The sequence below is a fragment of the Electrophorus electricus genome, chromosome 5, assembly GCF_041902795.1.
Source record: "Electrophorus electricus isolate QZ-2024a chromosome 5, ASM4190279v1, whole genome shotgun sequence".
NCBI lineage: Eukaryota > Metazoa > Chordata > Actinopteri > Gymnotiformes > Gymnotidae > Electrophorus > Electrophorus electricus.
Window position 1 is genome coordinate 16,284,698 of NC_137501.1, and position 18,330 is coordinate 16,303,027.

Here is an 18,330-nt window from a genome sequence, read left to right on the forward strand (position 1 = left end):
GGCTAGTAATAAATGTTCCTCCTATTGTCTCGATGGGAGAATAACTGTGAGATTTGATTTCACTATTATTTTGTATATCTTAGATAATAGGTTTTTTGTATTAAGAATGCTTGTTTATAAATTTTGATATCGATGTAGGTATCGGAATTGATTTTTGAACACATTGGTGATCTTAGCTGATGGTATTGTAGGAACTGGGGGCTTTCTATAGCATATTTTGGGGCTAGTTGTGGGCGTGACATGAAACAAGTCTTAGGATAAATATGTTTAAGGTTTGTAATGCCTTTTTCTATCCAATATGTAAAGTTTAATATTTTTGTTCATGGTAATGCCTGGATTGTTCCAAATGGGAGAATGAATAGTTCGTGTGAGTGTGGAGTTTGATATCTTGTGGAATTTCCACCAAACTGTTAGTGTCATGGCCACCTTCAAACTGTTGAAACATGGATATTTTTGAATATGAGTCTGGGCACATTTGAAACACCTGCCGCAAACATTACTGACATTATATCTTGTTTATGTGATTGGCTGTGCTTCTCTAGCCACAAGTACTTTTTGATTTATTTATTTTTTAATTTGGTAATTTTATATATAACAGCAACAAATGACATCTTAAGTTTTATGACAAAATGTGCAAACAAACTGGTCTGAGAGGTGTGTAGCGGGATATGACTCAGTGCATCTCTGGTGCTGCTTTTGATGAGTACAGTGTCATAAGTGTGTCTGTCCAGCAGCGCAAACAGGGGATACAGCTTCTTCTCCCGGAGGTTTCCGATAAATATGTAGATATGTTAGTATGTAATAGAAAGACAGCTGTCCATCCTCATAGTCTAGGTACATGCCCACATTCCTGGGCAATTGTGTCAGGGGCAGAGGGGTCTCAGGCATGGTGCAGGTGTACGACTTCTGGTTGCTCCTCCAGAGCACCCAGAAACCCTCACAGTGGGTTTCTCAACTTGCTCAGACTCAAATCTCAATATCGGCATCCGAACCGTCTTAGAGAGGAACAAAAAACACAACTCATTTGATTAAATTGTTCCAGTATAAATATGGTTATCAAACATGCTTTTAAAAATATACTTCCATGGAGATGGTGCCCTACAGGGTAGTGTTGGAACAGTGTGTACAGGCTTAGTGTCATGTTGTGGCCCCGCCCCCTCCTCAAACATCTTGGTGTGTGTGTGTTCGTCTGTGTTGCCACACCCTCTCGTGCCGTTCACCTGTTCTCTGTTATGTGTAATCGGCTTGGGTGTATATATGTCTCGTGTGTCATAGTACGTGTGTTGGTGTTTGAGATGTGCATAGTATTTGAGCTTTGTTGTATGTTTTGCATGTTTGCAAAAATAAAAGTGCGTTTCATCGTGCCTCGTCCCCGCATCCTGCTTATCCTCGCAGCGTCACTACTAGACCACTTTAGATGTAACTTAGAACCTCCAGTGACCTCTGTATGTGTTTCTTTAGTTGTATGAGCTCCACTGGAGGACTCTGAATAGTTGACAATGGAAGAGGGGTATATCAGATTCACCCCTTCTGCCTCGGTATGACAGATTAACACACTGCATTAACGTTTAGAAATAAAAACATATGGTAAACACAGTCTAGAAAATATTACCTTGTAACAATTCATTCAGTATATGAACTGTTTTCTGTGTCCTTATGTCTATAAATTAAAAGTAATAAAACATTTAAATGATAAATAAATTACAATGAATGTATAAATGTTCACAAATAAGAAACTACATTGGTCTGCACTTTTCTCCACAGATTCAAGGAACTCATGAAAGTTGGAAGCTATAAAAATACATAATACAGAATTATAGACTGACTGATGTGTGATGTTCTCATATCTAAAGCACTCAAAGCATTGATGTTATGTAAATGAACTGTGATCTGATTGGTTTAAGGAAATAGATTCACCTACTTTGAAGTTCAAGTTTTTATCAAAAGGTTAGAACTGGTCGACTATACTTTGTCTGTCCTGCAACAGGAAATTTAAACATTTATATCCAAAGTATTATGCGATACAAATCAATTCAAGACTACCCGTTATTGACCGCTAGATGGCGGAAGATACGAAGAAATAAATGAGTCCAGCTCCTCCTGCCCGACTTTACGGTGAGACTCTGCTTTTACGTCATTAAAACGCTAAAGAAAAAAGGTCGCCATATTTGTAGTTCCACAACGTGAAAAGGCGTCATTTTGTATGCCGAAGAATGAATAAACACCATGCCATGCCTTGAAGACGACGAAATTGCAATTTATTTAGCTAGCCATAAGAATAAGAATAGCTGTTTAATTTACATAATCACAAATATAATGCATGTACATACAGCTACATTTCAGTCGATCAAAATGTTTCACGTATTTATAACCGCAACTTTATGTTACAGTGGTCATATCAGAGATTTACCAATATAAAACGCAACAGGTGTCGTGTTCTGTAATAGAACATTTTAACATTTATATCCATATTACACATAAGCAAGGTGTAATATAACCATATGTACTGAACAGACATGAACAGCCTGTGTATTGTGAAAATACATGTATGTGTCTTCTACAGCAATTACTGTGCCCTGCACACTTTAAGTTTGGCATGAAGTGTTTGCTTTTTCCAAAGCAAGTAATATTAAATTATTCTCATAGAATAAATTTCACAAAGACATGGACTTCTCGGTTGACCGTAGAAATATGTTTGTTTGTTTTTTGTATTTAATTTATTTAATGCGAATCGTATGTAGGTTACCACTGCTAAGCTTCACCAATGTCAAGGTAAGACCTCGAAAGGACGCAGAAAATTATTTTAATAACAGCTTCTGCTGATTTATTCAATAACTGTATGACACCGTTTGAGTGTACGTACCGACTGAAAACAAACTCAAATTATTAGAGACACTCTTACTGCGTCTCCACATTGAAACATATCAGTTAGTTAGCTAGGCTGGCTAACTAGCTTAGCTTTATTAGCTAGCTAAGCTAATGGCGAAGAGGATTACGTTAAAGAACCCCCGGTCTACAGTTGTGCACATACAGGAAAATTAATGAATAGCATGGTAATACACGCATTTATTGGAACAGTTATGTAGCTAATATGCATTTGTAGTATGTGCGCCTGGCGTAGAAATGAGTCTTTGTTAGCCCATTAAGGCTATCTTAGCTAGGCTAGTTCGAGCAAGCTAAGTGCTGGTTGCTATGACAACGGGCTTGGTGTATTTTGCGAGCTTGTCAGTTACATAAGACAAGTGTTTATCGCTTTACTGCTGCGGTGAACTGTTATTATTGTAACACTCTGCTAATGCCAGATGTGTAGAATAACTCACTAGTGATGTTTACTTCGAGACTTTGGCAGTTTTAAGATGGCTAGAAAGCGAATGAGCCAGCTAGCTGTCCAAGCTAACATGCAACCTTCTGTACATCCCGGGTACTCCCAGCCCTTATCAGGACCTCACAGTTCCCTTTGAGAACTCCCTGGTATCACGATCATAACTTTGGACAACCAGTTGTCATTCTCAACTCATGTTTCAGATTTCCCCTTTGTAACATACGAAGGATTCGGCCCCTTCTCTCGCAGGAAGCTACCCGGGTGCTTGTGCGGTCTCTTATGATCTTAAAGATGAACTACTGCAGCTTACTACTTGCTGGTCTAGTACTACTCTAGTACTTATTGTTTATTGCACTTATCAATGTTTAAGGTAGACCTTATGTATTTCGTACTTCTTGTTAGGAACTGGTTCAAAGTGACAAGTCCTTCAGTTTCGATCTCCTCCAAGTTACCCTCTGCCCTCCGTCCTCTGTAGCCGGATCTGGGGAAGTCAAGAGACACTGACACCAAGGTAGTGAATGAAGAGAGTTCAACTTTATTGAGGAAAGCACAGAGTATATATGTGTCTTATATCTACTATCTAAATCTACAGGATGACGGGGAAAAGTGAGGCATGTTCTGAGGGTCTATGTAGAAAGGAAAGAGACAAGGTTATTAAAAATTAGATGTTCTTGGCATGAACGACCCACGAGCTGTTCCCGTACCCGCCATGAGGTACTCCTGTGCTTAAAGAGAGACAGGGAGAGAAAGAAAGAGAAAGGGAGGGGTAAAGGAGACAAGAAGAAGGAGTGGAAGACCTCGGGCGACCAGCTCGCGGTCAAGCCGCCATTTCATGGCTGATAGGCAGAGACCTTGTGTTGGGTGCCTGAAGACAGAAAGGCTCCAGTATCTAACAATAATAATAATAACAATAGATGTAATATATATAAATAAAATGTTTCTCTCATACTCAAGGTCGCTTCACATAATTCATACGACATAGAACAGTTAACAAATGAAAAAACAGAAACCCTAGAGACAGGAGTCACTGCTGAATAAAAACAAAGCATAGAGGGCATGAGTTCATGCTGGATTTACATTTAGCAGACACATTTTTATCCAAAGCAACTTACAATTATGACTGAGTACAACTTGAGCAATTGAGGGTTAAGAGCCTTACTCAGGGGCCCAGCATTGGTAAGTTGGCAGTGGGGGGGCTTGAAGCAGCAGCCTTCTGATACCTTAACCACTGAGCTACCACTGGAAAAAAAAAAGCTAACCCTAGCAGACCAGCTCTACTGTCCATCCTGCTCTCCAATGTCTGTTCCCTGGTCAACAGGTCAACTCTAGCATAGCACCCAACGCGAGTGTAGAGACTGTTGTGCTTTAGTTTTCACAGAACTGTGGCTCAGTGACAGAATTCCTGACACTGAGGTAACAAAATGAAATTATTTATGTAATAATATGATGGCAGGAAGTGTAAAAGACCAAATTAGGCTGCATGTAGACATCTGAAAATCGGTAAGCAGGTAATTGTTTTATTCCTAAGAAATGTTATCTCGAAAAATGTACTGTACTTTAAGAATATTGGATGTTATAAAGTGATTTATTTGAGTATGCCAGTGTGGATTCTCCCGCGGGCCCGCTAGGGGGCGAAGTGCAGCATAAAGTTGGCCCTAAGATGCAGTAACCGTTAGTGAGCAAAGATAGCCATCAAGCTAGGATAGCTAACGTTAGCTAGTTAACTATTCATCCCATTAAATCACGCTTTTAATACTGTAAATGCTGTAATAATGTAAATAATTGTATATTTCCTCATTTATACATTTTGTAGCAGAATTATGATCGTAGCTAGTCCATGCTAGAAGCCACTGAAGCAACGCTTAGCTTCCAGCTCATAGCTGCCCCTAAACAACTCCACACACACACATCAGCTAAAATAAGCCTCTTTTATTCCATGATGTCTAAAGGTATCGGCGATCAAATCATTTATATGGCTGCATAAGTTTCACCAAACGGCGTCAAACTATTTATCTGCCTAACGGAAACGCAGTTTGACAGTTCAGACCTTTAAATGGTTAAAGGGTCTAACCTAGGTTAGCTATTTTAGCTACCTAACGAGGTAAGATAAGGAACGGGGTGTTTGCAGTTGTTCATTTTTACACCTTCCTGTGTGGTCCGTTTTCAGATATTACAGTTACGTTAACAATATTGTGAAAATTGTAAAGGATACTTTATTCATGTCCTCATTGTTAAAAATTGTATCGCTTTATCACAGCGATAAGCTAGTTAGCTAGCTAATAGTTGAGGTCAGCGAGTGTCTAACTCGGGGCTATAAACCATTCCTTGTGGAACCATTTCATTGTTCATCTTTCAACTTTGATCGTTTAGGTGCTGGTAGTTTGTTAGCTAGCTAACTGTTCAGAAATAGGAAACCTACTTTTGTATGATTTAGAGACCCAAATTCACAAACCTGTGGGTTTTCAAATTTATCGTTCTCTCTAAATAAGCAAAATGAGGTAAGCCATTACTACAGCTATCGGACTGTTTGAACTACAATATTCGACTGTTCATTTATTGTTAGTTAGATTAAATTAACTTTCATAAACATTCTTAATTAATAGAATGTGTTTTTTTAATGACTGATTAACTGTGTATATTTAACAGGAAGCTATTCATATAAAGTTTGAAGTTTGGTTTATTTGTCACATACATTTATTTGTCACTTTCATTTTTAGGCTGCAAAATGAAAGATCCTTGCTCACAATTTTATTATATATATATATATATATATATATATATATATATATATATATATATATATATATATATATATATATATATATATAATTACACACACACACTCCCTATTCAATGGGAAGAAACCAGTTCATGTCATTGTGAATTGCTGGTTCTGTAATCAAAACACTGAGGTTCCATATGGGAACAGAAACTGCTGGGACTGTCCATTCTGTGTGCAGTACAATGGCTTCTAAGAGGTATTGCTGTATTTGAGACATGGTGAGGACATATTTTAGTGAAAGTCTTCCAATGATGCACCCTTAACTGAACCATTTTATGCTGTTGCTGCTGTTAAAAAAAAATGCAGAATGGTGATTATAACGAACCGATCCTTGCACAATATATGGAGCACCTCAACCATGGGGTATCAGCTGGTGTCCCTGTGCTTGATGCATCCAAGACTCAACCAGACACTGAAGATCAAGCAGCTGGCTTCCTTCACTCCCAGAAAGGAAGTAGGTTTTCCATTTGAACTGTTGCCTTCTTAGTTAAGACATATGCAGGGTTGATTGCAGTGCCAGAGTTGTGAAACTATGCAAGGTAATGCATGTCCAGTGCTGGAATTAAGATCATAGCTGTAAATAGTCTCTGACTTGGGCAGAGATTGTGAGTGGGTCTTCAAGGGCAAACAGGATCTGATGGCCCACATGTAGTTTGATATTATTCCTAAATAACTAAGTTGACTGAGTTGACATGGCTATTTGAAAGAAGCTGATCATGTAAGCAGCAAAGACAAAATATCATTCTCTGACTAAGGATTTAGTTGACTCATGTTTAGCCCAACTAAACTGTGGTCCTGGCTGATTTTAGTTGGACTATTGAGCCACTGACTCATGCACAGAGTTCTCTGAGTATTTTGCAGTTTCTTACTCTACTGAGTTCTTACTGAGTATAACACCAACTTTGATGCATTTGTTTTCTTTTCACTGAACAAAGCCTTCAACCTTGACTGTGGTGACATGAATTCCAGATCTGCAGAGTGTTTTTTTCAGTAATGCATCTTTTGCCCATGCATTTTGATTGCAGTGTTAGGAGGTGATAACTGCTAATCAGAACGTTGGACAAGAGGGCTTATCCTCATGGCTCACTGACATTCATGTACAACAACAATCAATCTTTTCTTATTTATTTTTTTCCAGTTGTAACAAACCGTTCTGCTGTTTTTTAACTTCTGTCAAATTTTTAATGGTTGTACAGGACAATTACGATGGAAATTGAGGTGTACAAGCACCACCTTGAACAGACCTACGAGTTGTGCGTGCCTGTCAGACCGCTGAGCAGTATGACATCCAGCCCCAGAACCAGCAGCTGCGGGCCCTGCTTTTCAACCACCAGCTCAGATGCAGCCAAGGTGCGGACAAAGCATTCATTAAGGTGAGTAATTATTGTCAATGGTTGTCTTAGAATGGTGCTGAAGTGCTTAAGATACTTTTTGGCGCCCCAACTCACACATCAATCTCAGAGGCAGATGGATTCCTGTCTCCTAGCCGCATCCCAACTTTTTGACCTGTACACATACTTGGATAAATGTTCTCTGTGAATACAAAACAGCAACATTTGTCTAGTGTACCGGAGACCTCTTGGAAGTTTTGTAGACAGACGAGGCCGGGCTGTGCTAGCTGAGAGAGACGATATTTGAGCTTGAATCTGACTAGCACATGCACAGAAGCATAGGGTATTATGAAGGCTCTGCATGATATCGTGACCCAAGGTTGAGCTTACAGTAGGTGGCCATATTGCCTCATATCAAGGGCAGTGTACGTTGGAAGACCATAGCAGAGACGTGTGACCGAACTATGTGCACGAGCGCATAACATGCCGCATTCCTTGTTTTCTCCCATTTTTGAGTGAAGCTAATTGATAGTGCCATCTGCCATCTCCTTTTAGAAAGCCAGTGCAGTGCCTTGGCTGTTGATGTGAGTTGTTTTGTCAAAGGAAAGAATTGAAAATGTGAGCGGTGATCTCCATGTAATACTTAGGCTTTAATGCCCTTTACCACTCATTCAGTGCTTGTCTGTGTTTATGTTTTCAGTGTTACAGTGTGATTTTATTTAGGTGAAATTTGTTTTCAGTCTATCTGCAGTAGTGCACTTAAAGGGCCAGGAAGGTTAGTGGAACACATTTGCTCTGCCTCTGACCTCACAATTCCACTGTAACAACAGTGTTCCGTCATTTAAAAAAAAACAAAACTTGTTTTGGTTTAAATTTGTTTAAAGATTTGTTTAAATTGTGTGTGCCAGTGTATGTGAGCGTGTTGAAGTCTCTCTGACCCTCCACACCCATTAGTGCGTTCTTCCACTAGCTTCTCTCTCGTTCCTGCTTCAATATTCAAGGGAGGATTGAGATCCATTCAGGTAATTTTGCAGTCTTCAAAAAATGCATTGAAAGACATTCCAGTAGCTCAGTGGTGCACCTGCGCTCCACTCTGCTCCCCAGTTCGGAGGATGCCAGCACCTATGTTTAGTCTTTTATGTTTAGTCTTTTTTAGTCTGTTTCTCTTTATTTCCTTTGGACTCCAGTGCTTTTTAATAATCTGTTTTGGACATGGTATGGCTGCTCCATTACCCAGGAGCCCATACAAAGGTTCATTTCTGCCTGCCTGCATAACTGCTGGAGGGAGGATTTTATGTCCAGAAAATGTTAAGATGGCAACAGCTCGGTGGGAGACAGTATGTGAGAATCACCTCTTAGGCTCATTTTACTGTTTCTCATGTAGAAGGAATTCCCTCACTATGTTCCCATTCTGAGCATCAAAGCCAACTGGGATGGGGATTTTGTCACATTCTGAATTCTAGCTCATGTCATATTTTGTCAGCATTGGCTTTGATAGACTCAGGTTATGAGTACAAATTTACATTCAAGATTAGTTGTCTTTTACATATATATCCCCTCTCCTGCAATCATGGCTAATTAGCTGCATCCGTCATTGTAATTGTTTAATTTTTCATGCTAGTTCAGTCACCCTTGTATTAGTGCCATGCATGTGAAACAGACTCTTGAAAGATTTTCTTTTTGTATCTTGCATGCCTAGCATAATAGGACATTCAAAATCCCTTGAAAATTTTAAACTTTTTTTTTTATGTATATATCTCCTCAACATTCCCAGTACAACTGCTGTAGAGTCCACGACTCAACTCTTGACTAAAGTCTTCACTCCGAGCGTCTGAGTCGGCTGCTGCGGCATACGCCACGCTGCTCTGTGACCCTCACTCTCCACTCCTCTCCTCTCCCAGCTTTTCCAGATCCCTCAGATGCAGACAGCCCAGCCTGCCATTCCAAGTAACAGCGCTTCCTTTCGACCCGTGTCCAGCCAGCCCATCATGATGTTCCTGACACCCATGCCCTTCACCTCATCCCAGACCGGCCAGTACTACGTACTCCAGTACTACGTGCCTCAGGTACCCAGAGCAGAGAAAAGCGCCTGTGCAAATATGTACACAGTGTAGCAAATGGGTTGAAAATCTGTCTATAAACAGGTTGGCCAGCAATAAATAAACTGCTCCTAAAATGTGTAGATAAAAATATGTTTAATCTTGGAAGCAGAAATGAGAAGTTCTAGTTTAGTTTTTTTTCAGTGTAAAAACTAAATGTTTTTGTATTTTTTGTTTGTTTACCGCTTTGAATATCTCTTAGGAGTGTCCTATATGAATGGCCATGTCTGGTGCTAGGCCCTTTACCTCTGCTGTTCTGTTTCATTCTCAGTATCACCACAGTGGCCTTCCTTACGTGGGACATCCCCAGCAGTACTCCGTCCAGCCCACAGGACCCAGTACATTCTACCCTGGGTTCTTTCCTGCAGACTGCCCACTAGCATATGGTGAGTTTGGACTTCCCTTTCTCTACCCCCACCTGGGAAACCCACATGCGTGCTCTCACCGATAAAGAGACCTTTCTTCTGGGTATTCCCGCTGGCTGAAACTGGTTTTTCGTTTGCTCTCTAACTGAAACCAGTGCTTTTTTTTGGTCACCACTAGTGGCAGGGCCTTCATACTATCCTGGCCAGACCATATACACCAAATCTCCATCCATAATAGTGCATACAGCTCAGCAGCCTCCACCCACTAAGAGGGTAAAGAAAACAGTGAGTATTCCCCCTGCCTCAGAGGTGAAATTAATTTAATTGTGGATTGACTTAATAGATGCAAATAACTTGCTGTTCGCTAAGATCCGTATCCGAGACCCTAACCAGGATGGCAAGGATATCACAGAGGAGATCATGTCAGGAGTAGCCATTAGCCAGAACACAAGCCCACCAGTGGGACGTCCCTGCACTACCCCTACTGCTCCACAGGTAAGCCATTCAGTCCCACAGCCCGAGCCCCTGATCGGCTGCAGGCCGCTGCTTCGCGTGATCCACTCCACAGGTCAAAGTACTCTCTCATCTAGTCCTCCCTCATAATAAGCTCTGAGCTGATTGTTTGGTTGTTTGGCTGGCTTTCATTGTCTTGTCCTATTAAAAGCGTCATACAATCAGCAACAAAATCTGATGGTGTAGTTTGATTTCCGGCCATTCTCTCTTCCTTCTTCAGTGATTCGGTCACACCGTTGACCCTCCTCCGTTATATTTGACTGGTTGCAGTAGCTTGTGTGATTGTGGCTGTTCTGATTTAAGAAGGCTTCTCAGATGTTTGTCTGTAAAGGGAACACTCACTACTGCGCCGTTGCACTTACTTTGTGTCCTCTTTCCCTAAATGGTAACAGTGTTCCTCTTTCCTCTCTTTCTCTATTTCTCCTGCCCATTTATTTAAGCACCCCATGCTTGTCTGCTATCTCTTGCTGTCTTTGTGTCTTCACCCCCCCCCCCCCCACCTCCACACACACACACACACATTTTGTGCCTTTGCGGCTGGATCTTTTGCCCTCTTGTGCTTTCTCATTTCATCTCTCTCTCTCTTTGCCTCTTTCTCTACTCACTTCTCTAATTATGCTGTGCTGTGCTGTGCTGTGCTGTGCTGTGCTGTGCTGTGCTCACCCCCCCACCCTCATTGCCATTCCCCTTCTTCTGCATGTGTGTGCAGTATCTCTCTCTCTCTCTCTCTCTCTCTCTCTCTCTCTCTTTCTCTCTCTCTCTCTATCTCTCTCTCTCCATCTTTTCTGTCTTTTGCTAGTTTTTATGTCCACACCCTCATTATCCTCGCATTTTCTACCTCAAATCCCAGCAGCTGAACAGCCAGGTAGCAGAGCAGGGGAATGTCAATGTCGGCCTGGCCCTGGAGGCCCACTGTCCGGCGAAGGCTGCAAGTCCAGCAGCCGGAGAGGCGGTTGCCTCAGGCACGCTGACGCCCTCATTGCCTTCCAGCACTGCTGCTCCTTCAGGCCTCACTCTCCCAGGCCAGGCTGTTATAGAGGCAGTCCAGGCCTGTGGAGCCTCCACTGGGGCAGAGCTGAAAGAGACTGGCGAGGAGCCAGAGGTCTTGCTGGAGGATAAAGTGGAGCCCATTTTACAGTCCAAGCTTAGGCAAAGCTTGAGTCAAGGTAAATAACCACATGCATGACATGCTATGTTAGGACACTAAAAAGACACCAGACTGATTTGTTATGATTTACAGCTATTAGTTTATCCAACACCTGGAAGAAGCCAAAAGAGGACACTCCTGTGGGGCAGGCCCAGTGTCCTGACAGAGAGGTGATTCCTCTCTCCAGGTGCTCACTGTACCCCTCTCTGCATGCAGAGCCAGAGCTGAAGGATGGGAAGAGGCAGTATGATAGAGACTTCCTGTTGGCCTTCCAGTTCATGCCTGCCTGCATGCAGAAGCCAGAGGGGCTTCCTCCCATCTCTGATGTGGTACTGGACAAGGTAAGCCTGCTAAAACATTGGCCTTAGGGGACCTTTAAAACCATTCCATGGAGAGGGGCTGATGGACTTCGACTTGACTCTGTTGTTTTCTAGATCAAACAAAACAAGCTGCCCCTGCAGCAGGTGGGCCCTCGCATTATCGCCAGAGACCCAGGCTTCAACCCAGCCTCTGCAAACTTCAGCAGGGCAATTCCTGGAGGCAGGGGTGCACCGGTGGGTCTCTCCGCTCATCCCTTCTCTTCTGTCACAAATGAATGAGCGCCTGGTCATCTTATGTGACCGAGGTCTTTGTGACATTGTTACCGCCCATAATAAAGAGCACCCATTCGTTGCTTCAGCTGCTCAGTGTAGGCCCGAGACGGCTGCCTCCCCGCAAGATCATTACCAACGTGTCCGTGAATGACGAGGTGCAGCTGAAGAAGGCTGAGAATGCCTGGAAACCTGGCAGGAAAAGGGAGAACACCCAGAACCCCGAGACCCAGAAAACTCAGGTCAGCACCTCACTCCGCTGTGCCCTGTTTTCAGATTTCAGAGTCACAGCCTGTTATGGTGGGCTTGAAAGCTACTTAATTTTTTTTGCGATATGCTCTTCAAGAATTGGATATTTAAATTATAGAGTCGTTGTTTAATTGGGTGGGTGTGCGGGGAGTGTGCACGAATGTAGCTATGCAGGGGGACATTGGTTTCTAGTGTAAACAGGGGGTGTGATGATACTGAGGACCAGATCTTGTGTGCTTGTTGTTCCTTGTGTTGATTGTGGTGTTGATTTTGGTGATAGAGTATTGTAGATATTGTAGTGTATTCTGTGGATGATCTTGTATATATTATAGGTTAACACCCAGTGGTTGTGTTAAAAATATTCTTGCAAATTTGTGTGCAATTCAGCATTTGGAGAGATTGACAGATCTTCATTGCATTGTCTGGTCGGTAGGGTTATTATTGGATCAGATTTGGTTATTATGTATATATTTTTTTTGTTTGTAGGAGTTATATATTGATTAAATCTAAAATTCTTGTAGCTGGTTCTTATGGGTTTTCTTTTAATTTGAATTTGGAGCACATGAGGGGTTTTAGTTGATAAGATTTGATAAACTGTTTGCTGCCAGTGCTACACTTCTCGGAAAGTGTGATTGATGTATGATGCCTTTATCGGTCTATATAGCAAAGTTGAGTGATTTTTGTTCATGAGGAAGTTCCAAATGGCAGAGTAAATATTTGGTGAAAGTGAGGAGTTAGTCATTATGTGGAAGAACTGCTGAATTTAACAAAAGATTGGGATCTTTGTAATGGAAAGCTTAGTCGGTAGTCTGTTTTCCTCTCCAGGAGCTTTTCCAGAAGGTGCGCAGTATCCTGAACAAACTGACACCGCAGATGTTTAACCAGCTGATGAAGCAGGTGATGGACCTCACCATCGACACGGAGGAGCGCTTCAAAGGCGTGGTTGATCTGGTTTTTGAAAAAGCCATCGATGAGCCCAGCTTCTCTATGGTCTATGGCAATATGTGCAGCTGCCTGGCTATGGTGAGTAACATGTTCCCATACATTGCTGCTGAAGTTCCATACAAAGGCAAATGCCACACAGAAGTGAACTCTGTTTGAACCACTCTAAACTGACATGGAGCTTTAATCAGCTTCTATTTAGTAACAGAACTCTCAACACTGTCTTATACCCAAGTGTTTCTCCTACATGTCTTTCCTGTGTAGTTAAAAGTGCCCATGGCAGACAAGCCCACCAGCACTGTGGGTTTCCAAAAGCTGCTGCTGAACCGCTGTCAGAAGGAGTTTGAGAAGGACAAGGTCAACGATGATGTTTTGGGGAAGCTGCGGCACCAGCTGGAAGCGGCCACTTCAGTAAGCAGCACTCCTGTCTAGTTTACCCGACTCACCAACCCACAGATCAGGAGAAAGGGGACTGAAATCGGCAGCAGTGCTGGGAGGCGGCCTGGTCGTTATCGGGTCCAAACGCGCTGTTTCTTGCTTTTGTCTTTGTTCTGGTTACTCCTCGCAAGGCCAGCGAGCGGGAGAGGCTGGAGGAGGATCTGGAGGAGGCGAAGGACAAGGCCCACAGGAGGTCCATCGGTAACATCAAGTTCATCGGGGAGCTGTTCAAGCTGCACATGCTGTCAGAGGCCATCATGCACGACTGTGTGGTCAAGCTGTTCATGAACCACAGCGAGGAGAGCCTGGAGCGTCTGTGCCACCTCCTCACAGCCATCGGCAAAGACCTGGACTTGGAGAAGGCCAGGGTAAGCAGGCCGCGGGCCTGGTCTGGGTTGATTTAATATTCTCAGCAGATGCTCAGCACTTGCATCGGTTTATCTTTAATATGTCATGTAAAGGTTTACGGCGCATGTGTACATGAGTGCTAGTGTGCAGTGCAGCGGCTGTGCGGATTTTGTCCAGATTTGGTCTGTGTTGCGTTTTTCACAACAAGTACTTTACACATCGAAACTGGATGAAGAAGTTTTGGATATTGTATAATGACTGTCAATTTTGTCCCTAGTAGGAATGGCAGTTGTGATGTTGACAGTTCAGTCACCAACTAGTGTGACAGTTATTTGTGTTCAAGTTTCCTGGTCTTTTTTATTGTATTTTTTTTTCTCCATGCACGTTTTTAACCAAAAAACAAGCATGTTGAAATGTTGTTTATAAAAGTTTATAAAAGCCTGCACTCTGACTACAGGGTAGCCAACTAATTAGGATCATCATCTATAGTGCGACTAGCATGCTGTGCTGATATCAGTGTATTATTAGGCCTTGGCAATGATTTTAAAAGTGTCCAAGTTCATGTTGTTTAGTGAAGTTGTTAGTGTGGTTGTTAGCTCTGCTCCTACTGCAGCTGACAAAATGAAAGGCTTTTATTCAGGACTGGTCAGCTGTTAGAAAGTTTTGCTCTCACAGCCTCCTCCACGTTTGCCACCTCCTGCTGCTGCACCCTGGATTCCCCAAAGCCAAGTGCAGCTGATGAGAGCACAGCTACACCCACAGTGGCAGTGAACTGCTTTACAGCACTGACCAACGTGCAAGGCAGCAGGGTTTACATAAGAGTCATAAACGTCTTGCGACATGAGTTCAGCTGAGAGCACACCTGATCGAATCGAAAGGTGAAGAATATCTGAAATTTGTCGACGTTTCTCTTACACTCTCTCTCTCTCTCTCTCTCTCTCTCAGCCAAAAATGGATCATTACTTTAAATATATAGAAAAGACAGTGAAGGAGAGGAGGGGTTCCTCACGCATTCGGTTCCTGCTCCAGGACGTCATCGACCTGCGACTGGTTAGAGACTCTGCCTGTGTTTGTGTGTTTGTGTTTGCCATTCCAGCGCATGGTGATGCAAAAGTATGCATCTGCTGATTTTGCTTTTCTAGAATAACTGGGTGTCGCGGCGAGCTGACCACGGGCCCAAGACCATTGAGCAGATTCATAAGGAGGCCAAACTTGAGGAGCAGGAGGAGCAGAGGAAGGTGCACCAGCAGCTGCTGTCCAAGCACAACAAGAGGCAAAGGTGTGGCCCTCAATTCCGTGACAGCCTTTTTCACCTGGCTGTGTGAGGCCGAGGACAAGTCCAAGGACAATCGACAGGAGGATGGACACATTTGCCAATGTGTGCTAAAAGACAATACAAGAATTCAAAAAAATAATAAAACTGTGTGACAAAGAAACAAAAGTTCTGACTCTAATGTATTTTTGCTTTTTCCTTTATGAACTGCAGACAAAACTATATTTAACATTTGCAGATGTTCAAAAGAAAAGACAGAGGTGAATATAGAAATAATATTATTTATTTTTTATTTTATTCTTCCTTGGCTTCTCCTGAATTGAGATAGGCTCTGCCCATTAGATTTCACTTTTTTGTTTGTTTGTTTTTTTTTTTTTTTGCTAATTTCAAACCAGTCCTAGGATTTTCACACAATCTGAGTGAAATTGGTGTCAAAATATTTGCAAGAGTCTGAATCTCAATAATTATTTAAACAAAAACCTGACATAAAAAATACAGCTGTCCTATTCCAGTCTAATATTAGTAGTACAAATTAGTAGTACAAAGGTCAGGCTTTAACTTTAACTTTAACTAGCTGTCACTCCTGAACGACATGTTCAGATTTCATGAAATTGAAAATACTTATACCAGTATTGACTTTGAGGTAGTTTACCAAATGCAGCAGTTTTGTCAATATGGGGCATTATAATATGCAAATAACTGTTTCTCAATGACTGCTCTTCTGATCAAGATGAAATTTTGCATACTGCTTCTGTAAGCAAGCTGAAGGATTCCTAAGGATGACTCAAACATTGGCTAATGTTTTTCAGGTAATGGGCTAATCATAGAACTGGCTTCAGTGGACTTCTATAACGTTGATTCTTGTAGAAATAACTTTAAATTTAAATATCCTACTACTTTTTATGTTGCTGATGAACTGTAACGCACTAGTCGTAGGACCTTTCTCCAATCTTCCCAAATTTGGTATCAAAATGTTGATGAGACTGAAACATGTTGATATTTGTATGGTATATGGCACTTACATACCTATCAATCCTTCCAAGGTGTACTGATTCATTCAAAACAGCTGAAAAAAAATTAAGACTTCTTTGAGTAATTCTTATGAAACTTGACATGAGTATTGATTTATGGACTTTGAGCTAGCATGGCAATTATAGGACATTTTTGCCAACAGCCCCTCTGACATATGAAAAGGTATTTAAAAAAAGAAAAATGAGTTAATCCCATTGTGTACCAATTGTGCATGAGAAATGCAGTTTATACAGTGCAATACTTTGTGACTATTCCATAAAAAAGTTCAATACGTTTCGTAAACCTTTTTTTAGCCTGATTTTTGATACCTAAATTAGTTGGGCAAATGCACCTTTCAAACAAATCAGTGACCTTTTGATCTAGAGATACCCTTTCAATGTAAAAAATGCAGATCTTCTTGTAAATAATTATCAAAAATATGTGTCTTTAATTATCAATCCCCAAGAGCAGGATTTTTATTAATAGGCTAAAACTTAGCCATAGAGTGTTAGATTATCACCAAACTTCAATGGTGTATATGAACATACTGTGAATGCAAGTACATTTGGGGTGAACTGACCTTCTGGGGGAACTATATTTCTTAGTCATGTCGAATCAGAAAAAATAATATTTATATAAAGCAATTCAGCAGAGAAAATTGAGAGATTGGTTTCAAAATACAACATTCCTGGAAACAAAACCTCAAAACCAACCACAAAGGCTGGTGAACTTAATATGGGATGTCATCAGCAACCAAGTTGTGCAGATGTGATAAAATGATTGGACCCCTTAATTGCCAACTGCAGCTATAATAAATGTAATTCTAATGTATGTCATGAATTCCCTAGATGAAGGAAATTAGACATTTCAATAGCAACACACCTCCCTTGATGGAATGACTGGGTACAGAAACTAGTTGACCAGAAAGGCCAAAAAAATAGCACAACCACAGCCTTCAAACCAGACAACAAACCTGCTTAATGCTGACAGTTTTATTTTTTTTCAAATACAAAATACAGACTCACTCTCATTAAATAACCATTTGATGAACTAATGCAGAATATAAATTAAGACAGTGACACAAGCTTTACTGTAGTTACTAAGCATTTAGGTTTGGGTGTTCTTAGGACTTGGTGGGATGGTTACGAGCAAATATTGGCATATTAGATAAGCAGAAAAATACTATGGATGGGTTCAACACATGATGTGCGTACTCGTTTGACTTTGGATCTATTGGATCCCGCCAATAACTGTTGAAAAGAAAAATGACCACCTGATTGCTAAAACATATAATGGAAATAAATGTCTTATGCAATACGAGAATTATGGAAATCGGGTCAGCTTTGGAATAGAGAGGAGCGTTAGGCACATACTAATAATATTAATACATTTTCAGAGACACACAATATCCATCCTGCCAAGGACAGGCAGTGATCAGTGAACCAGGCAGCCAGTAAGAGAAATAAAATCACCAAGAAAGTCAGGCTTTTTGCTGTTTTTTTTCAAAAAAATGTCCTTGACAGAACACAAGATATGACTGAATGAGCAAAGTTACATTTATATAGAGCCTTTCAAAGAACATACAATGCTTTCCAATGAACACACACAGCTTCTACATTCAGTCACATGCTGGATATTGTGTTAAATTGTTTGTCAGTGGCTTACTGCAGGGTGACTGTGTGTAAAATGGGGAAGAGTAACTCCACTCCAGCCTCCTCTATCTCACAGTCATGCAGAGTGAGCTGTGTGTGTGTGTGTGTGTGTGTGTGTGTGTGTGTGTGTGTGTGTGTGTGTGTGTGTGTGTGTGTGTGTGTGTGTGTGTGTGTGTATGTAGGTATGTATGTGTGAGCTCTCTGGATGACCATGGAGACGACTGTGCAGTCCTCGGTGCTCAGAGTCAGAGTGTGTGTCTGTGTGTTT

At 41.5% G+C, this 18,330-nt stretch overlaps 1 protein-coding gene across 1 annotated transcript; it reads left to right on the forward strand.

Moving 5' to 3' along the window:
* The first annotated feature begins 3,613 nt into the window (after nt 1–3,613).
* On the forward strand, nt 3,614–15,451 carry LOC145657960 (eukaryotic translation initiation factor 4 gamma 3-like). The gene is made up of 9 exons (XM_081714840.1): nt 3,614–3,641; nt 11,776–11,900; nt 11,994–12,113; nt 12,239–12,391; nt 13,224–13,421; nt 13,605–13,751; nt 13,910–14,146; nt 15,072–15,176; nt 15,269–15,451. The coding sequence occupies exons 1-9, from the start codon at nt 3,614–3,616 to the stop codon at nt 15,449–15,451; spliced, it is 1,296 nt and encodes a 431-aa protein (XP_081570966.1).
* Nucleotides 15,452–18,330: the final 2,879 nt, after the last annotated feature.

Excerpts from the sequence above, each read along its gene's own strand:
- LOC145657960 (XM_081714840.1), top strand. The coding sequence starts at position 3,614 with ATGAACTACTGCAGCTTACTACTTGCTG. Across the intron at positions 3,642-11,775 it reads CTGCAGCTTACTACTTGCTG|AGCCAGAGCTGAAGGATGGG; the intron begins GTCTAGTACTAC and ends CTCTGCATGCAG. Across the intron at positions 12,114-12,238 it reads CTGGAGGCAGGGGTGCACCG|CTGCTCAGTGTAGGCCCGAG; the intron begins GTGGGTCTCTCC and ends TCGTTGCTTCAG.